A 26,830-nucleotide genomic window follows, 5' to 3' on the forward strand; every position below is an offset into this window, starting at 1 on the left:
CTGCATTGAGTAGAATTGTCTCTTTTCAGTTGCTCTTATACATTTTAATGATTTTAATTGAGTGTAATTGTAAAAAAATTTAAATGAGAAAGAAAGTAACTGTTCTGTAAGTCTATATTTTAAAACAAGTTTGAGTTATTTATTTCTTTTAAACTTATTATATTAAAATTTATGCTTTTTCTTATATTTGCTAATTCTTCTTAAGCTGTCGATAGAAGTAGAGATGCGTTTATTTTTTTTAATAAATCTGAATGTACCATAGTAAAGTTAACGTGTGCCATTATTTTTGGGTTATTTTAAAAAAGAGTCGATGTATATATAATTGTAGAATTTTCTAAATTCTTAAACATTGGTGCCGAACCCCGGGAACCTTGAGATTCCACAGTATTACAAAGGAGGAAGGCCGAAGGTTATTTTATAATAATAAAATTTGGTAAGCTGATAATATGGATAAATCTAAAATGTTTAACGGAAATACTATTTATTGAATTTTATTAAAACTTTTAAATAACCTGAAATTTTTCTCTTTCTTTCTTTTTTTACTTTTGAGAATATTTCCACATATTGAAATTTTTACTACAATTGTCTAATTGACGGTAATATGATCTTCGTACCCTTGCAACGTGTTGGCCAATAAGTTTATAGTCTTCTGATTAATAATTATTATTTCATGAAATAGCTAGCACAACTGTACAATATTTTTCATCTATTTCATGAATTTAATTTAATTTTTTTTTGTTATATTAAATTCAATTTATTCTGAATTTCTATGTACGTCTGTACACTTTAAGAGTAAAAATTTTGATAATTTGAGTACGGTGGATATATTTCTCCACGTGATTGTTCACACTGATTATATAATACTTTAATTTGGAAAATTTTAATAAATTGGAAAATTGCATAAATATTTAAACGATTTGAAACAAAGATTTTGAAAAAATAATAATTGATAGCTACTTTTCTTTTCGTATTGATAGCTTATTTGTCTTTTCATATTGAATATATTTCAAAATGGCTGATTTACAAACATTAATAGAAATTCAAAGAAATTCATTGAGTACGGTTAGAACGATTTTTGTAGAAGGACAATTCGGAAAAATACGGGGTTATATTGATTCTTATATTTTGGAGCTTGATAGTTTGTTTCAGACTTTTAAATACCAACATGATGAGATTTTACGAGTTATTCGGGAAACTTCCTTAAACCCATCTGATGTGGCATATATGGCAGATGAATGCTTCTTCGAATTTTCGGAAATATACTTTTCATTTAAGGGTAGACTATTAGATAGTTTACCAGTTGATACTACCCGTTCTCCATTGAGTAGTACTTTTGCTATGCCAAGTGGTCATGCTGATATGACCGTGAATATGGATGCAAGACTCCCGAAGATTTCTCTTCCAAAATTTTCTGGAGAATACATTGACTGGATACCATTTCGTGATATTTACTTATCATTAGTTCATACTAACGGATCTCTTTCTAAGATTCAAAAATTTTATTATCTAAAAGGAACTCTTACTGGAGAAGCTGCATCTCTTATTAAAACTATTTCAGCCTTATTCAAAAGCTTTTTAACGTTTCAAAATCTGATGGCAGTTTCCAAAGCATAAAATCTTTATTAGATACTAGCCAAGAATGCATTTCCTCTTTGAGAAATCTCGAAGTTGACACTTCTACATGGGATCCGTTGTTAATATATTTAATTTGTGAAATTAATGCCCTTTATCGATAATGATGATTTCATTCGTGTGGGTGGTCGTTTGCATAATTCTATGCTTCCATATGATGTTAAACATCCAATACTTTTGTCTAGAACGAACCCTCTTTCCAAACTCATTATAAAAGAAGCACACGAAAACACTTTACAATGTCCCACGTGAAAAGAAGATATTGGATAATATCTGGCAATCGATTAGCTAAAAATATTCTGCAAAATCTCCAACCCAGATTATGGGGAACTTACCTTCTGTATGTTTAAACATCACCAGGCCTTTCAAGCATAGCGGCGTTGATTATGCCGGCCCCATTTCTGTGAAAAATTCAACTATTAGATCTGCTATTGTATCTAAAGGATATATCTGTCTATTTAACCAAGGCCATACATTTGGAGACAGTTTCTGATTTCACAACAAATTCGTTTTTAGCTGCTTTTCGTAGATTTGTGGCTCGTAGAGGTGTTTGTACCGACATCTACTCAGATTGTGGTAGAAACTTTGTAGGTGCCTCGAGAGAGCTTCAGATTATTTTTAATAGAAATGAAAAATCTATTCCTGAGGACTTACGTAATTCATTAATCTCATATGGAACGAAATGGCATTTTATTCCGCCTGCCTCGCCAAATTTTGGAGGTCTTTGGGAGGCAGGTGTGAAATCTGTAAATATCATTTAAAACGTGTAATGCACGACAAAATTCTATGCTTTGAAGAGCTGACAACACTACTTAGTCAAATAGAAAGTTGTCTGAACTCACGGCCGCTATGTCCTTTGTCATCGGATCCATCAGATTTGGACGCCTTGACTCCAGCCCATTTTTTAATAGGTCAGCCTACTAACTGTATCTAGGAAGAAAATATGCTTGACGTGAACATAAATCGTCTTTCACGATGGAAGACCATAGAAAACCTCAAACAACATTTTTGGAAACGCTGATATTTGGAATATATAAATCGCCTGCAGACTTTTTTTTGGTTCAGCTTAATATTAATATGTATATTGAATTTAAAGTTAACGATCATTATCTATAATTATAATAAATTCATTACACTCAATTATTACGATCATTGGTAAATATGAATTTATATGTATGTACAGATGAGAGAGTTGCTGCATTGAGTAGAATTGTCTTTTTTCAGTTGCTCTTATACATTTTAATGATTTTAATCAGTGTTACCAGAAAATTAATTTAAAAATATGCTAAAACTTTAAAAGCTAAGTGCTCAAATGTTCTACGGATGAAAAAAAAGCTAAAATTTTTTAATCTAACAAAACAATATAAATGTTTGTTTTTTCTAGTTTTTATTAAAATACTGATGATGTGGTGCATGACTCCAATATTTCTAGTACTATATCTTCATCGTAATCCTCATTTTGATATTTTTTAAATGATCGTATTTTATTTGTAATATAATTTTTTATATGTATATTCATAAACAACTTTTTATTTTGTAAAAGATTTTTAATACTAAATTTCCATACAAAATTTGTATAAAATTAAAATTTGTTTATGATTAAGGCCTTAAGTGTAACAGCATGCATTTTCGAATTTCAATACTTTTCGAATTTGTGTTTTTGAACATAAAAATTCAGCTTAAATATGATTTCGAATTTTAATTTTAGCCTTTGATATAAAAAGCCTTTCAAGTTCGGCATTAGAAAAAGGTGAAACGAGTAATGACAATACAAAAATAGACAATTCATTAAATTAATTTTCACCGATAAAATTTTCAAAATTATATACATACATTGTATCAGATTTTTGTCATAATGTTATTTTGCAATATCCAACCACTGATTTTCAATAATATTTTTATTATTATACATTAGAAGATTTTGTGAAATATTTCACTATACAGCTGACTCTTTAGAAAAATGTCCTGATTTTTTAGAAATTTGCAAAATATTTCTACTTTTGTGAAATATATCACTATTTAGTTAACTTTTTAGAAACTTGCCAGATATTTCTACTTTTGTGAAATATTTCACTTTTCAGTTGACTTTTTAGAAATTTGCAAGATATTTAAACTTTTTATAGAGATTTTGAGAAATCCTTGCATTTTTTTAAATTTTTTAACTAAATGAAAGACTGTTTGAAGAATATTAACTATTCAGTTAATTGCGAGATTTTATGAAATATATACATATGTATGTATGTATGTATGTTTTCAAGTCCACTAGAAAATTGTGCAATTTGGTCCTATCGAGACGGATATTGATATCATACACGGAAAGCACCTAATTGCACAATTTTCTAGTGGACTTGAAAACATACATACATATGTATATAGTTTGCAGATTACTACATGAATTATTGCGAACATCATAATTTAATTGGAAAACGTTCATCAAAGGCAGTTTGATAAGTGTTGGAAAACTATGGTTATGCTACATTGGACAACAGATTAATACGACAACAACAAGTTAATTCAACAACGGGACAATCAGTTTAAATTCAACATTATCATATTAAGCTTTATGCTTAGTAACAGTCATCGTTTAACAGACAACAGTGTTTTGCATGGCATTTAACATAATCATATAGTGGGACTCATGAACATTCCCAGTCATTCATACAACAACAAGTTATATTCTACGTTATCATATAAAGCTTCAGTCACCGTTTAACAGACAACAGTTTTGGCGTGACAACAACAACAGTGTTTTGCATTCCCAGTCATTCATACGACAACAACAACAGCAAGTTAATTCAACAACAGGAAAATCAGTTTTAAATTGAACGTTATCATATTAAGCTTTATGCTTATTAACAGCCATCGTTTTACAGACAACAGTGTTTTGCATGGCATTTAACATGATCATATAGTGGGACTCATGAACATTCCCAGTCATTCATACAACAACAGTTATATTCTACGTTATCATATAAAGCTTCAGTCATCGTTTAACGGACAACAGTTTTGGCGTAACATTTAACATAATCATATTAAAGTACGTGAAAGCATCTTTACGTTTCAACAATAACATCACCATTCTGGATATTATTTGAACGGGAGCTTTGACCAGTTTAACTTCTGTGAATATTTATACGATTACGAATTACTGCATTGAGAACAGGTATATGTCTTGGATAAAATGTTATATAATACACAAACCCTAGTGTTATTGATATTGTATACTAGTTGTTGCATAACATTAGGCAGTTTATTATAATATGTTATGCTTAAGTATTTTAATAATTAATTTAATTAAAACTAGTTGTTGCATAACATTAGGCAGTATATTATTATATGTTATACTTAAGTATTTTAATAATTAATTTTGGCAACATTATTTGTACACATATAAGTAGGTACATGGAATTGTAATATTTACACATCTTTGAGTATTCTTGATTGTATTAGCTTACACTATTATATTTTGGATAATATCTAATTTTCGAATTGTGAAACGAATATTCCGTCAATATGGATGTACTTAAGAGCAAACGACAGGCTTTGAAGGGTTCGATTACACGTATATATAACACATGTTCTAATCAGGACATTTCTATTGATGCTATTAGAGTTAGAGTTGCAAAACTGGATGAGATTTATATCCAATATGAGTCTGTTCAGGATAAGATTGACGCATTGACCATTGATGAGGATGAACTTAGGGTAGAGGATATTTATCGTGGTGATATTGAGGAGAAATATTTTGCTATAAAGGAGTTATTCACGTCTCGTTCACGGGATGAAGATAATAATAGGACTGTGGTTGATAATAATTCTGAGGGTAACATGGGTCAGGTGTTGGAGGCAATTTCTCAGACACAGAATAGTTTCACTTCATTGATTGATCGACTAGCGAACGACCGTAATCTGCATTCATCTCCCATCGTACAACAGAGTGGTCAAGCACAGGAACCAAGACTACCTACTATAAACATACCGGATTTTGATGGGTCATATTCTGAATGGATACGATTTAGGGATTTATTTGAGGCATTGATTCACAATCGGACTTCATTATCGAATGTCGAGAAGCTGGAATATTTGCAGACAAAATTAAGTGGCGAGGCACTTATTCTGATAAAACATCTTAGGCCGACTAACGATAATTATCCAATTGCTTGGGATTTACTAAAGCGCAAATTCGACGAATCGGATCAAGTGAGATTATCGTATTTTAGATTATTATTTGACCAACCTTCTGTTAAATCGGTTAAACTTGGGGAAGTCAAGCGATTCTATAATAACGTAAATGAGAGTATAAACGCGCTTAGAGTATTGGAGGAACCTGTATCTCATTGGGACTCAATTCTACTATTTCATTTGGAGCGAAAATTAGATTCCGAAACAAATCAACTTTGGTGTCGCCAAAAGTCCGGAGAACGCAGAATTTCTTGAAGTTTTTGGAGGATAGAATATTTGAATTGGAATGTATTGACGCACAATCGGGTAGGACGACAAATCGGAATCGTGGTCAGTCTGGTGCTTACGTAACATCTGTTCAGGATTGTTTTTGTTGTGGTCGGCAACACCCTATATATCAGTGTGAAAAGTTTAAGGAATTTGAAGTTCCTCAGCGTATACAACTCGTTTATGATAATAAACTATGCCTGAATTGCCTTCAACCATCACATTTTGTGAATGATTGTAAAGGATCCTCATGCAAGATTTGTAAATTACGTCATAACACACTTCTGCACCGCGTGAAGAATGTTGAAACTGAACGACCACAGGACAACGACGGGATTCGGCAACAAATATTGACAAGTCAATATTCCTCCTCATCGGGGTATTACCCTAATCGGAAGGCAAATTTTGTGACATTATTGCCAACGGCGATTGTCATGATTCGTGATGGATATGGTGAATTGAGGCTATGTCGCGCTTTACTGGATTCTGGGGCACAGGCAACATTAATATCAGAAGCATGCGTTCAAGGTTTAAGACTACGAAGAACTTATGACAGGACAATGTTATTTGGTGTTGGTCCCGATAATCGAAACTATACAAAGGGCAAGGTGGAAATAGAGATAATTTCTGCAAATCACTCGGTCAAGTTGGGAACTCAGGCATATATATTATCGAGGTTAACCCAGGATATTCCAAGTTATGATGTGGACAGGGAAATGGTGGAATATTTTCAAAATTTGGAACTGGCAGATAAGACGTTTTATAAATCATCAAAGATCGACATAATTATGGGCGTTGATATTTTTAGTCAATGCATCCTGACAGGAAGGATCACACACCCCAGTGGTTCACCTATCGCAATGAACACGATATTTGGTTGGGTGATGATGGGAAGTCTGGAGCATAAACCATCGCATGATCTTTTTGCAGGGCATGTTTCACTAAACATGGATGAACTATTACGAAAATTTTGGGAAGTTGAGGAGGTACCGAAGTCAGTGAAGATTTTTTCTGATGAGGAAGCGGAAACAGAATTGCATTATCAGCGAAATGTTTCCAGATTGGAAAATGGCCGATACATGGTACGACTACCATTAAAGGAGAACATCAAGATAGGAGAATCAAAATCTTCTGCTACTAAGAGGTTGGTGTCCATGGAGAGGAGATTTATGCAACGTCCGGAACTGGGAAATGAATACAAGAGATTTATGGATGAATTTATTGCATTAAGACATATGGAGGAACACATTACTGAGGCCTGTGAATATTTCTTACCTCACCACGCTGTTTTGAAACCGGAAAGTTCGACAACTAAATTACGTGTCGTGTTTGATGGTTCTTGCAAAACAAATACGGGTTGCTCCCTCAATGATAAGCTACTAACCGGACCCATCATACAGAATGATATTTTCACTATTATTTTGAATTTTCGCAAGTACAGAATTGGAGTCTGTTCGGATATAGAGAAGATGTATCGGCAGGTGTTAATACATCCGGACTATAGGAAATATCAATGCGTATTATGGAGGGACAGTTCCGAAAGGACAATTAAGGAATATCATTTGAACACCGTCACATATGGCACATCAGCAGCTCCATTTCTCGCCATTCGGACACTCCATCAGATTGCAATTGACAATGCACATTTACCGGAAATTGCACATCAGCAGCTCCATTTCTCGCCATTCGGACACTCCATCAGATTGCAATTGACAATGCACATTTACCGGAAATTGCGGATTCTATAAATGAGAATTTTTATGTGGATGATTTTATGACAAGTTCCAATAATTTATCTTCAGCTATAACATTGAAGGAAAACTTGACAACAGTTTTATCTCAAGCTGGTTTTAAATTGAGAAAGTGGTCGTCTAATTCTAGAGAGTTCGTTGAGACAATTGATCCGGACGATAGGGAATTCATAAAGGAGGCTACGATAAATATATCTGATACAGTTAAGACACTTGGTCTTTCTTGGAATACTTCTACCGATTGTTTTATATTTTCCGTCAACTTGGAACCGCAAAAGGGAAAGATTACCAAACGAGTTGCTCTATCTATAATGGCTAGTATTTTCGATCCTATTGGGTGGATTGCACCGGTGATAATATCGATGAAGATTTTTATGCAAAGCCTTTGGTTACATGGGGCTGATTGGGATCAGGAATTATCTGAAAACTTGCAAAGGAAATGGATGGAACTTTATGAGGACTTAGGAAATATTTGTAACCTTCGAATACCGCGCTGGATGGGACTTGATGTGAACATGCATGCTGAACTGCATGGATTTGCTGACTCATCCGAATCAGCTTATGCTGCAGCGATATATTTGCGAATTGTTCGGCCTGATAGAAGTGTAATAACTAATTTAGTTGCTTCGAAAACACGTGTTGCCCCAATAAAACAGATTTCAATCCCGCGCCTGGAATTATGTGCAGCCCACTTATTAGTGAAACTAATGAATAAGATTCGGGATTTCCTGAAAATTGATACAGAGGATGTATCGGATTCAATGATCGTTTTAACATGGTTATCGGATCATCCGAGACGATGGAAAAACTACTATAAGGCATATGTTCATTATTGAACATATGCCTTCCCGTAAATGGCGTCATATTTCAGGTAAAAGCAGTCCTGCTGATTTGGATTCTAGAGGTGTTTCAACGGCAGAATTAAAGGACAACGATCTGTGGTGGTACGGACCTGAGGAAATTAGGAGAGTTAAAATTCCGCAATTTTATTTATCTCCTCTGACAAAGGATAAGAACATGGAGGAAAGACGGCAATTTAATATAAGTGTGGCTATTGAAAACGATGTGGATATTTTGGAAAAATTTTCAGACTATAACAAACTGGTACGTATTACAGCTTTGATTCATTTATAATTGCAAATCTGATGGCCAGGATAGGGTAATTGGTCATATCACATCACCAGAGTTGCGAAGGGCGGAATTGATATTAATAAGACGAGCACAGCAGGACTCATATCGGGACGATATACATACATTGTCTTCAGGTGGGCAGCTTCAAAATAGGAAAGGACTGGGAGATCTCGTTCCATTTTTGGACCAGGAAGGTATAATGATGGTTGGTGGTCGATTGGAGAATGCTCAGATAAGCTATGATCAGAAACACCCGATGAATTTGGACAAGAACCACATACTCACAGATCTAAATGTTCGATATTATCATCAGAAACATTTACATGCTGGTCACAGACAAACTTTATATTTGATTGGATTGAGATTTTGGATTCCAAATGCAGTTCATGTTGTAAAGCGGACAATATATAAATGTATTAGGTGTATGAAATTTCGGGGAATAACCAACAACAAATGGCAACTCTTCCACACTATCGTTTGCAACAATGTTCACCGTTCATGAATACCGGGGTCGATTACGCAGGTCCATTTTACGTTCGGTCATGGAAAGGGAGAGGCTCCAAATTGTATAAGACGTGGTTGGCAGTATTTGTTTGCCTTGGAACAAAGGCAATACATTTGGAACTTGTAACGGAATTATCAACAGCAGGATTTATAGCAGCTTTTCGGCGATTTATAGCACGTCGAGGGAAGCCAATGCACATGTATTCGGACAACGGCACTAATTTTGTTGGCTGCGACAGAGAATTGCGAGATTTGTACCAACATTTGAACCAGGACAATACTCAATTTGGATTGAATAAGGAACTGAGCGATAACCAGATCAAATGGCATTTTACGCCACAATCTGCTCCTCACTTTGGTGGTATTTGGGAGGCTGGTGTGAAGTCTGTGAAGGGTCATTTGAAGCGTGTATTGGCAAATGCTTCTGTTACATACGAGGAGATGGTTACTATTCTTTGTCAAGTGGAAAGTTGTCTTAATTCACGTCCAATGTGCCTGAGATTTGTGGGTGACATGGATCCTCTAACTCCATCACATTTTTTGATATTGCGATCGATGTCAGCAATCACGGATGGGAAGGTAGATTCAGCAAGGATTAACTACAATGATAGGTGGCGCTATGTTCAGAGACTGGTGCACGAGTTCTGGGGTAAATGGGCATTGGAATATTTAGGCCAATTACAACGTCGGCCGAAATGGTCACATAAATTGGCTAATTTGAATGTGGGGGATATTGTTATAGTTAAGGACGATAATTTACCTCCTACTCAATGGTCAATAGCTAAGGTTATTCAGACTCATTCTGGATCGGATTCATTGGTGAGCGTTGTTACGGTGAGAACATCTAAAGGCGTATATAAACGACCTGTCTCTAAGTTATGTCCTTTGTTCTTGGAAATTTGAAAGCTGGAAGCTTTCAAAGGGTGGCGGAATGTTTGTGGATTGGAATTTATTTTTTGTACTTAACGGATAACCTTTTTGAATTACTACTGAATATTTTTCTTATATAGTCATAATGAATACAACACTGTATTACTTGTAGATGCAACTCTTATAACTACAATACAAATACTACTCTGTATGTTTTGAATATAAGTTGACACACACACATATCTAATTTTTGCAGTCCATTTTTGTTTGTTCTTGAATTCATGAAAATTAAAATAAAGAAATATAATTTAAGATAAATGGCTTTGGTTTTTTGTGTTGTTTTTTTTTTTTTGTGAACCTAAAGTGAACCAATTTACGCACACTATTGGTTGACTTTCTAGAAAAAATCGTTGACAAACTTAAAAGATTTTGTGAAATAAGTCTCTATTCAGTTGGATTTTTAGAAATTTCGTTGACAAACCTAGAAGATTTTGTGGAATATTTCACTATTTAGTTGACTTTTCATAAATTTGCAAGATATTTCTACTTTTGTGAAATATTTTACTATTCAGTTGAGTTTTTAGAAATTTGAAAGATATTTCTACTTTTTATAGAAAATTTGTGAAATCTTTGCATTTTGTGAAATATTTCACTATTTGGGAGATTTTCTAGAAAAAATCGAAGAAAAATGTCCTAAAAATCGACTGCTCAGTAATGTTCAAGATTTTGTGAAATATTTCCCTATTCAGTTGATTTTTAGAAATTAGCAAGATATTTCAACTCTTAAAGAGATTTTGAGAAATCTTTGTATTTTTTTTAATTTGTATGAATGTTAGACTGTTTCTAGAATATCAACTATTCAGTAAATTACAACATTTTTTGAAATATTTCACTATTGGTTGACTTTCTAGAAAAAATCGTTGACAAACTATCCAGTTAACTTTTCATAAATTTGCAAGATATTTCTACTTTTGTGAAATATTTCACTATTCAGTTGAGTTTTTAGAATTTTTTTTGAAATTTTTTGAAATCTTTGCATTATTTTAATTTGTAACTGAATGTAAGACTATTTCTAGAAAATCAACTCTTCAGTAAATTGTAGGATTTTGTGAAATATTTCAGTATTTGGGTGACTTTCTAGAAAACATCGTAGAATAATGTCCTAAAAATCTACTGCTCAGTAATGTTCAAGATTTTTTGAAATATTTCACTATTCAGTTGACGTTTTAGAAATTCGCAAGATATTTCAACTTTTTATAGAGATTTTGAGAAATCTTTGTATTTTTTCAAATTTGTAACTGAATGGAAGACTGTTTCTAGAACTATTTAGTAAATTGCAAGATTTTGTGAAATATTTCACTATTTGTGTGACTTTCTAAGATAAATCGTTGACAATATTTTAAGATTTTGTGAAACATGTCTGTATTTAGTTGGCTTTTTAGAAATTTGCAATATATTTCAACTTTTGTTTCAAGAAAATCAACTGTTCATTAGTACATTGCAAGATTTTGTGAAATACTTCACTATTTGGTTAACTTTCTAGAAAAAATCGTTGACAAAATTTGTGAAATATTTCACTATTTGTGTGACTTTCTAAGATAAATCGTTGACAATATTATAAGATTTTGTGAAATATGTCTCTATTCAGTTGGATTTTTAGAAATTTGCAATATATTTCTACTTTTGTTTCTAGAAAATCAACTGTTCAGTACATTGCAAGATTTTGTGAAATATTTCACTATTTGGTTGACCTTCTAAAAAAAATCATTGACAAAATTAGAAGATTTTGTGAAATATTTCACTATACAGTTAACTTTATAGAAAAATGTCCTGACTTTTTAGAAATTTTCAAGATATTTCTTCTTTTGTGAAATATATCACTATTTAGTTGACTTTTTAGAAATTTGCACTACTTTTGTAAAATATTTCACTATTCAGTTGACTTTTTATTTCAACTTTTTATAGAGATTTTGAGAAATCTTTGTATTGCAAGATTTTGTGAAATATTTCACTATTTGTGTGACTTTCTAAAATAAATCGTTGACAATATTATAAGATTTTGTGAAATATGTCTCTATTCAGTTGGCTTTTTAGAAATTTGCAATATATTTCTACTTTTGTTTTTAGAAAATCAACTGTTCAGTACATTGCAAGATTTGGTGAAATATTTCACTATTTGGTGACTTTCTAGAAAAAATCGTTGACAAACATAGAAGATTTTGTGAAATATTTCACTATCCAGTTGACTTTTCATAAATTTGCAAGATATTTATAGTTTTGTGAAATATATTACTGTTCAGTTAAGTTTTTAGATATTTGAAAGATATTTCTACTTTTTATAGAAATTTTGTGAAAGCTTTGCATTTTTTTATTTTTTATCTGAATGTAAGACTATTTCTAGAAAATCAACTCTTCAGTAAATTGTAAGATTTTGTGAAATATTTCACTATTTCGGTGACTTTCTAGAAAAAATCGTAGAAAAATGTTCAAGATTTTGTGAAATATTTCACTTTTTAGAAATTTGCAAAATATTTCAACTTTTTATAGAGATTTTGAGAAATCTTTGTATTTTTTAAATTTGAAACTGAATCTAAGACTGTTTCTATAACCACGATCGGCAACTCCTATACACGGTGTATTTTGGCAGTTACAAAATTTACACAGACTATTTTGAAGATTCTAACAATTTAGTAATTAATTCATATATGTGGTGCCAAGCCACTCATTGAAAGTCCGCCCGTTATTCTCTAAATCTTCCTATGTATGTCAAAGTTCTTCATGTAAAATTTGAAGATTCTAGCTCTAATAGTTTCTCAGTGGGGGCTCAAGCTTCCCAGATGAAAGCCCGCACTTTTCCCCAAAATGTTCAGATGAATATTAAAATAATTAGTTAAAAAATTTAAGAATCAAGTTCTATTAGTTTCCCAGTTCCCCTAAGTTCCCCATTGAAAGTCCTCTCGTTATATTCTAAATGTTCAGATGAATGTCAGAATCCTTCACCACCAGATGAAAGTCCGGTTTTCCCTCCAAAATGTTTAGATGAATATTTAAGTTCTTAGTGCAAAATTTGAAGAATTTAGTCCCATTAGTTTCCTAGATAAATTGGCTTACTTGTTTAAAATTGAAACTGAATGGAAGACATTTTCTAGAATATCAACTATTCTGTAAATTGGAAGATTTTGTGAAATATTTCACTATTGGGTGACTTTCTAAAACAAATCGTTGACAAAATTCGAAGATTTTGTGAAATATGGGTCTATTCAGTTGACTTTTTTTAAATTTGCAAGATATTTTTACTTTTGTTTCTAGAAAATCAACTGTTCAGTACATTGCAAGATTTTGTGAAATACTTCACTATTTGGGTGACTTTCTAGAAAACATCGTAGAAACATATTCTAAAAATCGACTGCTCAGTAATGTGCAAGACTTTGTGAAATATTTCACTATCCTGTTGACTTTTCATAAATTTGCAAGATATTTCTACTTTTGTGAAATATTTTACTATTCAGTTGAGTTTATAGAAATTTGAAAGATATTTCTACTTTTAATAGAAATTTTTACTTTATGCCAAAAATGTAGGCCGGACCCTTAGGAACAAAAAACGAAATGAGTGATTAAAAATGAGTGAGTAAAAATTGAACCCTTAGGGACCAAAAACGAAATAAGTGATTTTATCAGAAACAAAATTTGTGATTTTGCCAAAACCCAATTGAGTGATTTTGTCAAAAAATAGTTTTTTGAAAATCTTGTTCGGAGGCCTATCGGTAAGAAAGAAAACTAAATATTATGAAATGCAGGACGGGCCTCCCTTTATAGGTTCCCAGAATTTCGATTTTTTGCACCAAATAAAAAATTAACACTTATGGTCCAAAAAAAATTGAGTGATTTTGTCAAAAAGCAGTTTTTTGAAAATTTTGTTCGGAGGCCTATCGGTAAACTTGAAAACTAAATAAAAAGAAATGTAGGCCGGACCTCTCTCTGTAGGTTTCCGTAATTTCATTATTGGCACAAAGTAAAAATTGGACACTTAGCGACCAAAAAAAGAGTGTTTTTATCAAAAACAAATGTGTGATTTTATCAAAAACAAAATTAGTAATTTTATCAAAAAAGAGTTTTTTGAAAATTTTGTTCGGAGGCCTATCGGTAAACTTGAAAACTAGATAAGAGGAAATGTAGGCAGGACCTCTCTCTATAGGTTTCCGTAATTTGATCATTGGCACAAAGTAAAAATTGGACCCTTAAGAACCAAAAAAATGAGTGATTTCATAAAAAAAGTAAAATCTGTAAACTTGATAACTAAATATGTAGGCAGAACCTCCCACTATAGGTTACCATATATCGATTTTTGGCACAAGGAAAATATTGAAACCTGATGGTTCGATTACAAATTGAGTGATTTTGCCAAAACGGTTTTTTGAAAATTTTGTTCGGAGGCCTATCTGTAAACTTGAAAACTAAATATTATGAAATGCAGACCGGGCCTCCCTTTATAGGTTCCCAGTATTTCGATTTTTGGCACAAAGTAAAAAATTTAACCCTTATGGTCCAAAAACAAATTGAGCGATTTTGTCAAAAAACAGTTTTTTGAAAATTTTGTTCGGAGGCCTATCGGTAAACTTGAAAACTAAATAAGAGAAATGTAGGCCGGACCTCTCACTATAGGTTTCCGTAATTTGATTATTGGCACAAAGTAAAAATTGGACCCTTAGGGACCAAAAAAATACTGATTTTATAAAAAACGGTAAAATCTGTAAACTAAATATGAGGATATGTAGGCCGGACCTCACACTATAGGTTCTAATATTTCGATTTTTGGCACAAAAAAAGTGGACCCTTAGGGATTAAAAACAAATTGAGGGATTTCATCGAAGAACAGTTTTTTGAAAATTTATTCAGAGCCCTATCTGTAAACTTCATAACTATATATGACCTATAGTCCCCATATTAGAGTTTTAGCACAAAGAACCCTTAGGAACCAAAAACAAAAAGAGTGATTTTATCAAAAACAAAATTAGTAGCCAAAAACAAATTGAGTGATTTTGTCAAAAAAGAGTTTTTTGAAAATTTTGTTCGGAGGCATATCTGAAACTTTAAAACTGAATATGAGGAAATGTAGGCCGGACCTCCCTCTATAGGTTCCCATATTTCGATTTTTAGCATAAAGAAAAAATTGGACCCTTAGGAACCGAAAACAAAATGAGTGATTTTATCAAAAATAAAATTAGTAATTTTGCCAAAAACCAGTTGAGTGATTTTGTCAAAAATTAGTTTTTTGAAAATGTTCTTCGGAGGCCTATCTTTAAAATTGAAAACTAAATATTATGAAATGTAGGCCGGGCATTCCTTTATTGATTTCAAGTATTTCGATTTTTGGCACAAAGTAAAAAATTTTACCCTTATGGTTCAAAAACAAATTGAGTGATTTTATCAAAAAAGAGCTTTTGAAAATTTTGTTCGGAGGCCTATCGGTAGGGTTAGGTTAGGTTGATAGGAGGATGTATACTACATCAAATCCGAAGAAATACACCTAGGCCACTATCGGGCCTGTTGTGCGCTCCAATTCAAGAAAAAAAAAAAAATAAATAAAAAAAATGGTTCACTGAATGTATTATTTTTCCATGTTCAGAAACTCAGTTTCCTGGACGTAATTCCTAAGAATCTTCCAATCGGTGTTGGTTAAGAATGTTATTTCCGGAATAACATCACTTCCAAGATACTTGGATCTAACTTCGACGAATGCCTGACAATGGTAAAGAAAGTGCTCCAGAGTTTCACGGTTCTCTCCACATGCTCTACATGCTCATTTTGAGAAGATTTCTCGTCTTGCTCTCATCAGGGTCACCCCATAGAATCTTTGTGGTTCTACCCACCGTTTCATTATTCCAAGAGGCCTTATGGGATTCTCTCATCCATATTTTTAATTCAGCTTTTGTTGCGTCGAATGGTTTTGCGTTTGTCAGGTTAACTTTAAAGCTTTCTTACAATCCAATACGGTCTTAGATTTCGCACAAATTGCACCTGATATCGCACAAATTGCCTTCTGGCTGTCGGTAAATATATTAAGCCCTGTGGGCGCCATATTTATTCTAATCCAATTTACACATTCCGTTATTGCTCGTACTTCTGCCTGGAAGCTTGTGTTATGATTAGGTAAACGGTGGTATATTTCTGTTTCTGGGTCTTCAATATAGAACCCCAGGCGCACTTTGTCCCATAATTTAGAGCCATCCGTGTAGCAACGGATTCCTACTGGTATTTGCTCTAATCTTCCGCTTGACCAAGACATTCTATCTGGGATTAGCGTTTCAAAGTTTCCGACATATTCAGTGTCTGGTATGCGATCAGGCACGTCCGATGAATGTGTATAACCTTCCAATGTGTCCAGTATACATTGATGACGTGTCCTATAACCGTTTTTGGCCAGTTCGCCTAAAGTAAAGAGCCGTTCGGCTGTAAGCGCCGCCTCATATCTTATATATGTTTCAATGGGTGGAATATCTAGCAACGTTTCCAGAGCCTTGGTTGAAGTAGTACACATGGCACCACTTATACCCAAGCAGCATGTACGCTGAACTCCCTGTAGTAGTTTGATATTACACTTTTTGTCCAAAGCAGTCCACCAGATTATTGAAGCATAAGCTAGAATTGGTCTAATTACACTTTTATAAAGCCAATTTGTCATAGTAGGACTAAGACCCCATTTCATGCCTATGGTTCTCCTATATATCGCCCAGCACCGATGTGCCTTGTTGATCCTATCCTCTATGTGGTGTCTCCATTTTAATTTCCGGTCAAGTATTACACCTAAGTACTTAACTTTGTCTGTCACCGGTATCTTCTTGCCCATGAAGCAAGTTTCAGTATATGTAGAAATTTTTGTCTTTCTTGTGAAAAGACAGATTTCCGTCTTCGCCGGGTTAACATTGAGGCCTCTCGGTTGAGCCCAGCTCAAGGCCGTATTCAGAGCCTCCTCAGCTCTTCTACACAAGTAATTTGGATCCTTTCCCTTTAAAAGTATTACGACATCGTCTGCATAGCAGACAGGTCTAAGTCCTTTCTCGGTTAGGGTCCTTAGGAGGCTATTAATCGTGGTAACCCAGAGTAAAGGTGACAGAATGCCACCCTGTGGTATACCGCGAAATACCTTTTTCTTGATAGTTATATCGTACATCTCGCAGCTTATCCATCTGTTCCTTAGCATGTAGTTGATCCAGTTACGGAGCACCCGGTCAACATAAAACTGGTCTAGGGATTGGATAAGGGTATCAGTGTGCCTGTTATTGAAAGCGCCTTCGATGTCAATGCATACTGCCAGTGTATACAGTTTGCTATCGAAAGATTCACCTATGTAGTGGACAACTTCATTTAAAGCGGTTTCCACCGATCGTCCCTTTACATAAGCATGCTATCGACTATCCGTTCCAAGGTTTTAAGTAGGAAGGACGTAAGACTTATCGGTCGATAGGACTTTGGTGTCGCATAGCTAGGTATAAATATTACCCTTGCATCCTGCCATTTAACTGGGGTATATGCCAATTTTAAGCATGCAGTGAATATCTGTGACAGATGTACGGAAACCAGTCCCGCCTCCATCTGAAAAAGTGCCGGGAAAATTCCATCCGGCCCTGCAGCTTTATAGGGAGCAAAGCTCTTGATTGCCCCTTTAACCATGTCAGTTGTAATAACTATTTCCGTGTTACCCTCCCCTTCCTCCAATATCGGTTCATCTATGTTATTCGATATACCGGGTGGGAAATGAGAATCCATTAGGAGTTTCATTGTCTCCTCCATATCCTCAAGCCTCCTGCCATCATAGATTCCGGTTGGACATGAGTTTTGGATAGGAATTTTTTATCTTCGATACGTCATTTACGCTATCTACCTGTTCACAGAAAAGTTTCCAGGAGTCTCGTTTGGCTTTTCGAACGATTTTCTTATATTCACCAAGTTTATTACGATACTCATCCCAGTATACTGCGGTCTTTTTTCCGGATCTCCCCAGTTACCCAGGGTTTTTCCTGGGCAGATCTCCGCTCTCGCAGAGGGCAGCTGTCCTCGAACGATTCAACCAGGGCACTTGTGAACGTTTCCACTTTGGCATCTATATTCTCTTTATTTCGACATTGAAAAGTGTCCTGACCTAAACGGTTCTTTAGTAAGGTCCCGAACATTGTCCAATTAGTTTTAGACTTATTCCGAAACTTTATCGGCTTTGGTGGTGGCCTTAGTATTTTGAATCTTATGTACCGATGTCAGAAAAGGAGTGCTCGTCCGAAACTCTCCAATCCTGAATTTCGTTTATAAGCTCTTCTGAACATATAGTTATATCTAATACTTCTTCTCTGATTCTATTGACGAAGGTAGCTTTATTACCTAAGTTCAATGTTAACAAGTCTTTAGTATTAAAGAAATCCATGAGGGCTTGTCCCCTGCGATTGGTGTTTGTATTACCCCAAGCTACATGATGCGAGTTGGCATCACAACCTATTACAATTTTCTTATTTTTCCTTTGTGCCTCTTCAACCAGTTTCATCAGATCCGACGTTGGTGGTAGTGTCGGAGAATCGAAAGGCAGGTAAATAGATGCAAGGAATATGTTGCCACGACCTTGCTTCAGCACCGTTGCATCCGATGTTGATAATCCTGTTGAGAGGAGAAAACATAAGTTCTTGTGACATAAGATACATGTTCGAGCTGATACAGGGCGAGATCCTGTATCAGCGTAGAAAAGTTGGAAATCGGTAAACTTGAAAACTAAATAAGGGGAAGTGTAGGGAGGACCTCTCTCTATAGATCTCCGTAATTTGGTTATTGGCACAAAGTAAAAATTGGACCCTTAGGGACCAAAAAAAGAGTGATTTTATAAAAAAACAGTGAAATCTGTAAACTTGATAACTAAATATGTAGGCCGAACCTCCCACTACAGGTTCCCATATTTCGATTTTTGGCACAAAGAAAATATTAAACCCTTATTGTCCAAAAACAAATTGATTGATATTGTCAAAAAACAATATATTATAATTGTAAATCTTAAAACTAAATATGAGGAAATGTAAGCATCCTTCTATGACTTCCTATATCTCGATTTTTGGCACAAAGTAAAAATTGGACACTTAGGGATCAAAAACTAATTGAGTGATTTCATCATAGAACAGTTTTTTGAAAATTTTGTTCGGAGCCCTATCTGTAAACTTCATGACTATATATCAGAAAATATTGGTAACAATATTGCGATTTTTGCACAAAGTAAAAAAAATGGACCCTTATGGTCCAAAAACAAATTGTGTGATTTTGGCAAAAACTGTTTTTTGAAAATTTTGTTCGAAGGCTTTTCTGTAATCTTTAAAAATGAATATGAGAAAATGAAGGCGGGACCACCCTCTATATGTTCACATATTTCGATCTTTGGCACAAAGTAAAAATTGGAGGGACCAAAAACAAAATGAGTGATTTTATCAAAGAACAGCTTTCTGAAAATTTTGTTCGGAGCCCTCTCTGTAAACTTGATAACTATATATGAGGAAATGTTGGCCGGACCTTCCTCTGTAGGTCACAGTATTGCGATTTTTGGCACAAAGCAAAATACCCTTATGGTCTAAAAACAAAATGAGTGATTTTGCCAAAAACTGTTTTTTGAAAATTTTGTTCGGAGGCCTACCTGTAAACGTGAAAACTGGATATGAAGAAATGTAGGTCGGACCTCCCTCTATATGTTCCCATATTTCGATCTTTGGCACAAAGTAAAAGTTGGAACCGTATGGACCAAAAACAAAATGAGTGATATTATTAAAGAACAGCTTTTGGAAAATTTTGTTCGGAGCCCTATCTGTAAACTTGATAACTATAGGTCACAATATTGCGATTTTTGGCACAAAGTAAAATACCCTTATCGGAGGCCTATATGTTAACTTGAAAACGGAATATTAGGAAGTGCAGGCCGGACCTCCCTCTATAGGTTCCCATATTTCGATTTTTGTTACAATGTAAAAATTGGACCCTTAGGGACCAAAACAAATGAGTGATTTTATCAAAAGACAGTAAAATCTGTAAACTTGATAACTAAATATGAGGATATGTAGACCGGACCTTCCACTATAGGTCACAGTATTTCGATTTTTGACACAAAGTAAAAAATTTGACCCTATGGTCCAAAAGCAAATTGAGTGATTTTGTAAAAAAAAGTTTTTTGAAATTTTTTTACGAAGACATATCCGTAAACTTGAAAACTGAATATGAGGAAATGTAGGCATGACCACCTTCTATAAGATCCTATATCTCGATTTTTGGTACAAAGTAAATATTGGACCCTTATGGTCCAAAAACAAATTGAGTTATTTTGCCTAAACTGTTTTTTGAAAATGTTAATCGGAGGCCTATATGTTAACTTGAAAACTTAATATTAGGAAATGTAGGCCGGACCTCCCACTATAGGTTTTCTTATTCCGATTTGCGGCACAAAGAAAAAATTGGACCCTTATGGTCCAAAAACCAATTGTGTGATTTTGTCAAAATATTGTTTTTTGAAAATTTTGTTCGGAGGCCTATCTTTAAAACTAAATATGAGGAAATGTAGGCATGCCCACCTTCTACAACTTCCTATATCTCGATTTTTTGCACAAAGTAAAAATTGGACCTTAGGGATCAAAAACAAATTGAGTGATTTCATCAAAGATCATTTTTTTTTTAATTTATTTTCGGAGCCCTATGTATAGGTCACATTATCGCGATTTTTGGCACAAAGTAAAAATTGGACCCTTATGGTCCAAAAACAAATTGAGTGATTTTGTCAAAGAACAGTTTTTTGAAAATTTTTTTGAGAAGCCTACCTGTAAACTTGAAAACTGAATATGAGGAAACGTAGGCCGGACCTCCCTCTATAGGTTCCATATTTCGACTTTTGGCACAAAATTGAACCCTTAGCGTCCAAACACAAAATTGAGTAATTTAACCAAAAACATGATAACTAGATATGAAGAAATGTAGGCCGGATATCCCACTATAGGTTCCATATTTTTTGGCACAAAGTAAAAATTGGACTCTTATTGTCCGAAAAGATATCGAGTGATTTTGTCAAAAACAAAATGAGTGATTTTATCAAAATCAAAAAGAGTGATTTTATAAAAAAAAAATTAGTAATTTTGCCAAAAACCAATTGAGTGATATTATACAAAAAAAATTAGTAATTTTGGGGACCAAAAACAAAATTAGTGATTTTATCAAAAACAAAATGAGTGATTTTATCAAAAACAAAATTAGTAATTTTGTGTGAATTTGTCAAAAAAGGGTTTTTTGAAAATTTTGTTCGGAGGCCTATCGGTAAACTTGAAAACTAAATATTATGAAATAGGTTCCCATTATTCGATTTGCGGCAAAAAGTAAAAATTAGACCCTTATGGTCCAAAAACAAATTGATCTTCCTCTATAGGTTTCTGTATTTCGATTTTTGACACAAAGCAAAAATTGGACCTTTAGTGTTCACAAACAAAATGAGTGATTTCGCCAAAAACTTATTAACTAGATATGGAAAAAGTAGGCTGGACCTAACTGTATAGGAATCCGTAATTTGATTATTGGCATAAAGTAAAAATTGAACCCTTAGGGACCAAAAACGAAATGAGTGATTTCATCAAAAACAAAATATGTGATTTTGCCAAATCCCAATTGATTGATTTTGTCAAAAAATAGTTTTTTGAAAATTTTGTTCGGAGGCCTGTAAACTTTACAACTAAATATTATGAAATGTAGTTCGAGCATCCCTTTATAGATTCGAAGTATTTCGATGTTTGGCACAAAGTAAAAAATTTGACAAAAAAAAAAAAAAAAACAAAATTGAGTGATTTTGTCAAAAAAGAGTTTTTGAAAATTTTGTTCGGAGGCCTGTAAACTTTAAAACTAAATATTATGAAATGTGCGTACATTCGCACTCTATAGGTTTCCGTAATTTGATTATTGATTTGGACCCTTATGGTCCAAAAACCAATTGTGTGATTTTGTCAAAATATTGTTTTTTGAAAATTTTGTTCGGAGGCCTATCTTTAAAACTAAATATGAGGAAATGTAGGCATGCCCACCTTCTACAACTTCCTATATCTCGATTTTTTGCACAAAGTAAAAATTGGACCTTAGGGATCAAAAACAAATTGAGTGATTTCATCAAAGATCATTTTTTTTTTAATTTATTTTCGGAGCCCTATGTATAGGTCACATTATCGCGATTTTTGGCACAAAGTAAAAATTGGACCCTTATGGTCCAAAAACAAATTGAGTGATTTTGTCAAAGAACAGTTTTTTGAAAATTTTTTTGAGAAGCCTACCTGTAAACTTGAAAACTGAATATGAGGAAACGTAGGCCGGACCTCCCTCTATAGGTTCCATATTTCGACTTTTGGCACAAAATTGAACCCTTAGCGTCCAAACACAAAATTGAGTAATTTAACCAAAAACATGATAACTAGATATGAAGAAATGTAGGCCGGATATCCCACTATAGGTTCCATATTTTTTGGCACAAAGTAAAAATTGGACTCTTATTGTCCGAAAAGATATCGAGTGATTTTGTCAAAAACAAAATGAGTGATTTTATCAAAATCAAAAAGAGTGATTTTATAAAAAAAAAATTAGTAATTTTGCCAAAAACCAATTGAGTGATATTATACAAAAAAAAATTAGTAATTTTGGGGACCAAAAACAAAATTAGTGATTTTATCAAAAACAAAATGAGTGATTTTATCAAAAACAAAATTAGTAATTTTGTGAAAAACCTATTGAGTGAATTTGTCAAAAAAGGGTTTTTTGAAAATTTTGTTCGGAGGCCTATCGGTAAACTTGAAAACTAAATATTATGAAATAGGTTCCCATTATTCGATTTGCGGCAAAAAGTAAAAATTAGACCCTTATGGTCCAAAAACAAATTGATCTTCCTCTATAGGTTTCTGTATTTCGATTTTTGACACAAAGCAAAAATTGGACCTTTAGTGTTCACAAACAAAATGAGTGATTTCGCCAAAAACTTATTAACTAGATATGGAAAAAGTAGGCTGGACCTAACTGTATAGGAATCCGTAATTTGATTATTGGCATAAAGTAAAAATTGAACCCTTAGGGACCAAAAACGAAATGAGTGATTTCATCAAAAACAAAATATGTGATTTTGCCAAATCCCAATTGATTGATTTTGTCAAAAAATAGTTTTTTGAAAATTTTGTTCGGAGGCCTGTAAACTTTACAACTAAATATTATGAAATGTAGTTCGAGCATCCCTTTATAGATTCGAAGTATTTCGATGTTTGGCACAAAGTAAAAAATTTGACAAAAAAAAAAAAAAAAAACAAAATTGAGTGATTTTGTCAAAAAAGAGTTTTTGAAAATTTTGTTCGGAGGCCTGTAAACTTTAAAACTAAATATTATGAAATGTGCGTACATTCGCGCTCTATAGGTTTCCGTAATTTGATTATAGGCACAATGTAAAAAAAAACAGTAAAATCTGTAAACTTGATAACTAAATATGTAGGCCGGACTTCCCACTATAGGTTCCCGTATTTCGATTTTTGGCACAAAGAAAATATTGAACCCTGATGGTCCAAATACAAATTGAGCGATTTTGAAAAAAAATAGATTTTTGAAAAATGTTTTCGGCGGACTATCTGAAAACTTGAAAACTAAATATTAGGAAATGTAGGCCGAACCTCCCTCAATTCCCATTAATCGATTTTCGGCACAAAGTAAATATTGGACCCAAATGGTCCAAAAACAAATTCAGTGATTTTGCCAAAACTGTTTTTTGAAAATTTTCTTCGGAATGCTATCTGTAAACTTGAAAACTAAATATTATGAAATGCAGGCCGGGCCTCCCTTTATAGGTTCCCAGTATTTCGATTTTTGGCAGAAAGTAAAAAATTTAACCCTTATGGCCCATGGTTTTTTGAAAATTTTGTTCGGAGGCCTATCTGTAAACTTTAAAACTAAATATGTATGACGAAAAGGAGGCATGACCACCTTCTATAACTTCCTATATCTCGATTTTTGGCACAAAAAAATTGGACCCTTAGGGATCAAAAAGAAATTGAGGGATTTCATCAAAGAACAGTTTTTTTTTAATTTATTCGGAGCCCTATCTGTAAACTTCATAACTATATATGACCTATAGGTCACAATATTGCGATTTTTTCACAGAGTAAAAAAATTCGACCCTTATGGTCAAAAAACAAATTGAGTGATTTTGCTAAAAGTGTTTTTTGAAAATTTTGTTCGGAGGCTTATCTCTAAACTTGAAAACTAAATAAAATGAAATGTAGGCCGGACCCCTCTCTATAGGTCTCCGTAATTTGATTATTGGCACAAAGTAAAAATTGGACCCTTAGGGATCAAAAAGAAATTTAGGAATTTCATCAAAGAACAATTTTCTAAAATTTATTCGGAGCCCTATCTGTAAAATTCATAACTATATAGGACCTATAGGTCAAAATATTGCGATTTTTTGCACAGAGTAAAAATATTGGTCCCTTATGGTCCAAAAACAAATTGAGTGATTTTGCCCAAAGTGTTTTTTGAAAATTTTGTTCGGAGTCCTATCTGTAAACTTGAGAACTAAATAAGAGAAATGTAGGCCGGATCTTCCTCTATAGGTTTTCATATTTCGATTTTTGGCACAAAGCAAAAATTGGACCTTTAGTGTTCACAAACAAAATGAGTGATTTCGCCAAAAACTTATTAACTAGATATGGAAAAATGTAGGCTTGTCCTAACTGTATAGGAATCCGTAATTTGATTATTGGCATAAAGTAAAAATTGAACCCTTAGGGACCAAAAACGAAATGAGTGATTTCATCAAAAACAAAATATGTGATCTTGCCAAAACCCAATTGATTGATTTTGTCAAAAAATAGTTTTTTGAAAATTCTGTTCGGAGGCCTATCTGTAAACTTTAAAACTAAATATGTATGAGGAAATGTAGGCAAGACCACCTTCTATAACTTCCTATATCTCGATTTTTGGCACAAAAAAATTGGACCCTTAGGGATCAAAAAGAAATTGAGGGATTTCATCAAAGAACAGTTTTTTTTTAAATTTATTCGGAGCCCTATCTGTAAACTTCATAACTATATATGACCTATAGGTCACAATATTGCGATTTTTTGCACAGAGTAAAAAAATTCGACCCTTATGGTCAAAAAACAAATTGAGTGATTTTGCTAAAAGTGTTTTTTGAAAATTTTGTTCGGAGGCTTATCTGTAAACTTGAAAACTAAATAAAATGAAATGTAGGCCGGACCTCTCTCTATAGGTCTCCGTAATTTGATTATTGGCACAAAGTAAAAATTGGACCCTTAGGGATCAAAAAGAAATTTAGGAATTTCATCAAAGAACAGTTTTCTAAAATTTATTCGGAGCCCTATCTGTAAAATTCATAACTATATATGACCTATAGGTCACAATATTGCGATTTTTTGCACAGAGTAAAAAAAATCGACCCTTATGGTCCAAAAACAAATTGAGTGATTTTGCCAAAACTGTTTTTTGAAAATTTTGTTCGGAGTCCTATCTGTAAACTTGAAAACTAAATAAGAGAATGTAGGCCGGATCTTCCTCTATAGGTTTCTGTATTTCGATTTTTGACACAAAGCAAAAATTGGACCTTTAGTGTTCACAAACAAAATGAGTGATTTCGCCAAAAACTTATTAACTAGATATGGAAAAATGTAGGCTGGACCTAACTGTATAGGAATCCGTAATTTGATTATTGGCATAAACTAAAAATTGAACCCTTAGGGACCAAAAACGAAATGAGTGATTTCATCAAAAACAAAATATGTGATTTTGCCAAAACCCAATTGATTGATTTTGTCAAAAAATAGTTTTTGAAAATTTTGTTCGGAGGCCTGTAAACTTTAAAACTAAATATTATGAAATGTAGTTCGAGCATCCCTTTATAGATTCCAAGTATTTCGATGTTTGGCACAAAGTAAAAAATTTGACAAAAAAAAAAAACAAAATTGAGTGATTTTGTCAAAAAAGAGTTTTTGAAAATTTTGTTCGGAGGCCTGTAAACTTTAAAGCTAAATATTATGAAATGTGCGTACATTCGCACTCTATAGGTTTCCGTGATTTGATTATAGGCACAATGTAAAAAAAAACAGTAAAATCTGTAAACTTGATAACTAAATATGATAACTAAATATGTAGGCCGGACCTCCCACTATAGGTTCCCATATTTCGATTTTTGGCACAAAGAAAATATTGAACCCTGATGGTCCAAATACAAATTGAGCGATTTTGAAAAAAAAAATAGATTTTTGAAAAATGTTTTCGGCGGACTATCTGAAAACTTGAAAACTAAATATTAGGAAATGTAGGCCGGGCCTCCCTTTATCGGTTCCCAGTATTTCGATTTTTGGCAGAAAGTAAAAAATGTAGCCCTTATGGCCCATGGTTTTTTGAAAATTTTGTTCGGAGGCTATCTGTAAACTTTAAAACTAAATATGTATGAGGAAATG

The 26,830-nt window shown here is 33.4% G+C and overlaps 2 protein-coding genes across 2 annotated transcripts; both read left to right on the plus strand.

Moving 5' to 3' along the window:
* Positions 1–7,028: 7,028 nt before the first annotated feature.
* LOC119611923 lies at positions 7,029–8,668 on the plus strand. The gene is made up of 2 exons (XM_037967618.1): positions 7,029–7,516; positions 7,864–8,668. Exons 1-2 carry the CDS (start codon positions 7,029–7,031, stop codon positions 8,666–8,668), a joined length of 1,293 nt encoding a protein of 430 aa, XP_037823546.1.
* A 997-nt stretch (positions 8,669–9,665) lies between these two features.
* LOC119611934 lies at positions 9,666–10,370 on the plus strand. The gene has a single exon (XM_037967629.1). The coding sequence runs from the start codon at positions 9,666–9,668 to the stop codon at positions 10,368–10,370; it is 705 nt and encodes a 234-aa protein (XP_037823557.1).
* Positions 10,371–26,830: the final 16,460 nt, after the last annotated feature.

This window comes from Lucilia sericata, unplaced genomic scaffold (assembly GCF_015586225.1).
Source record: "Lucilia sericata isolate MDLA Ls3-8-SP2 unplaced genomic scaffold, ASM1558622v1 Contig000032F_arrow, whole genome shotgun sequence".
NCBI lineage: Eukaryota > Metazoa > Arthropoda > Insecta > Diptera > Calliphoridae > Lucilia > Lucilia sericata.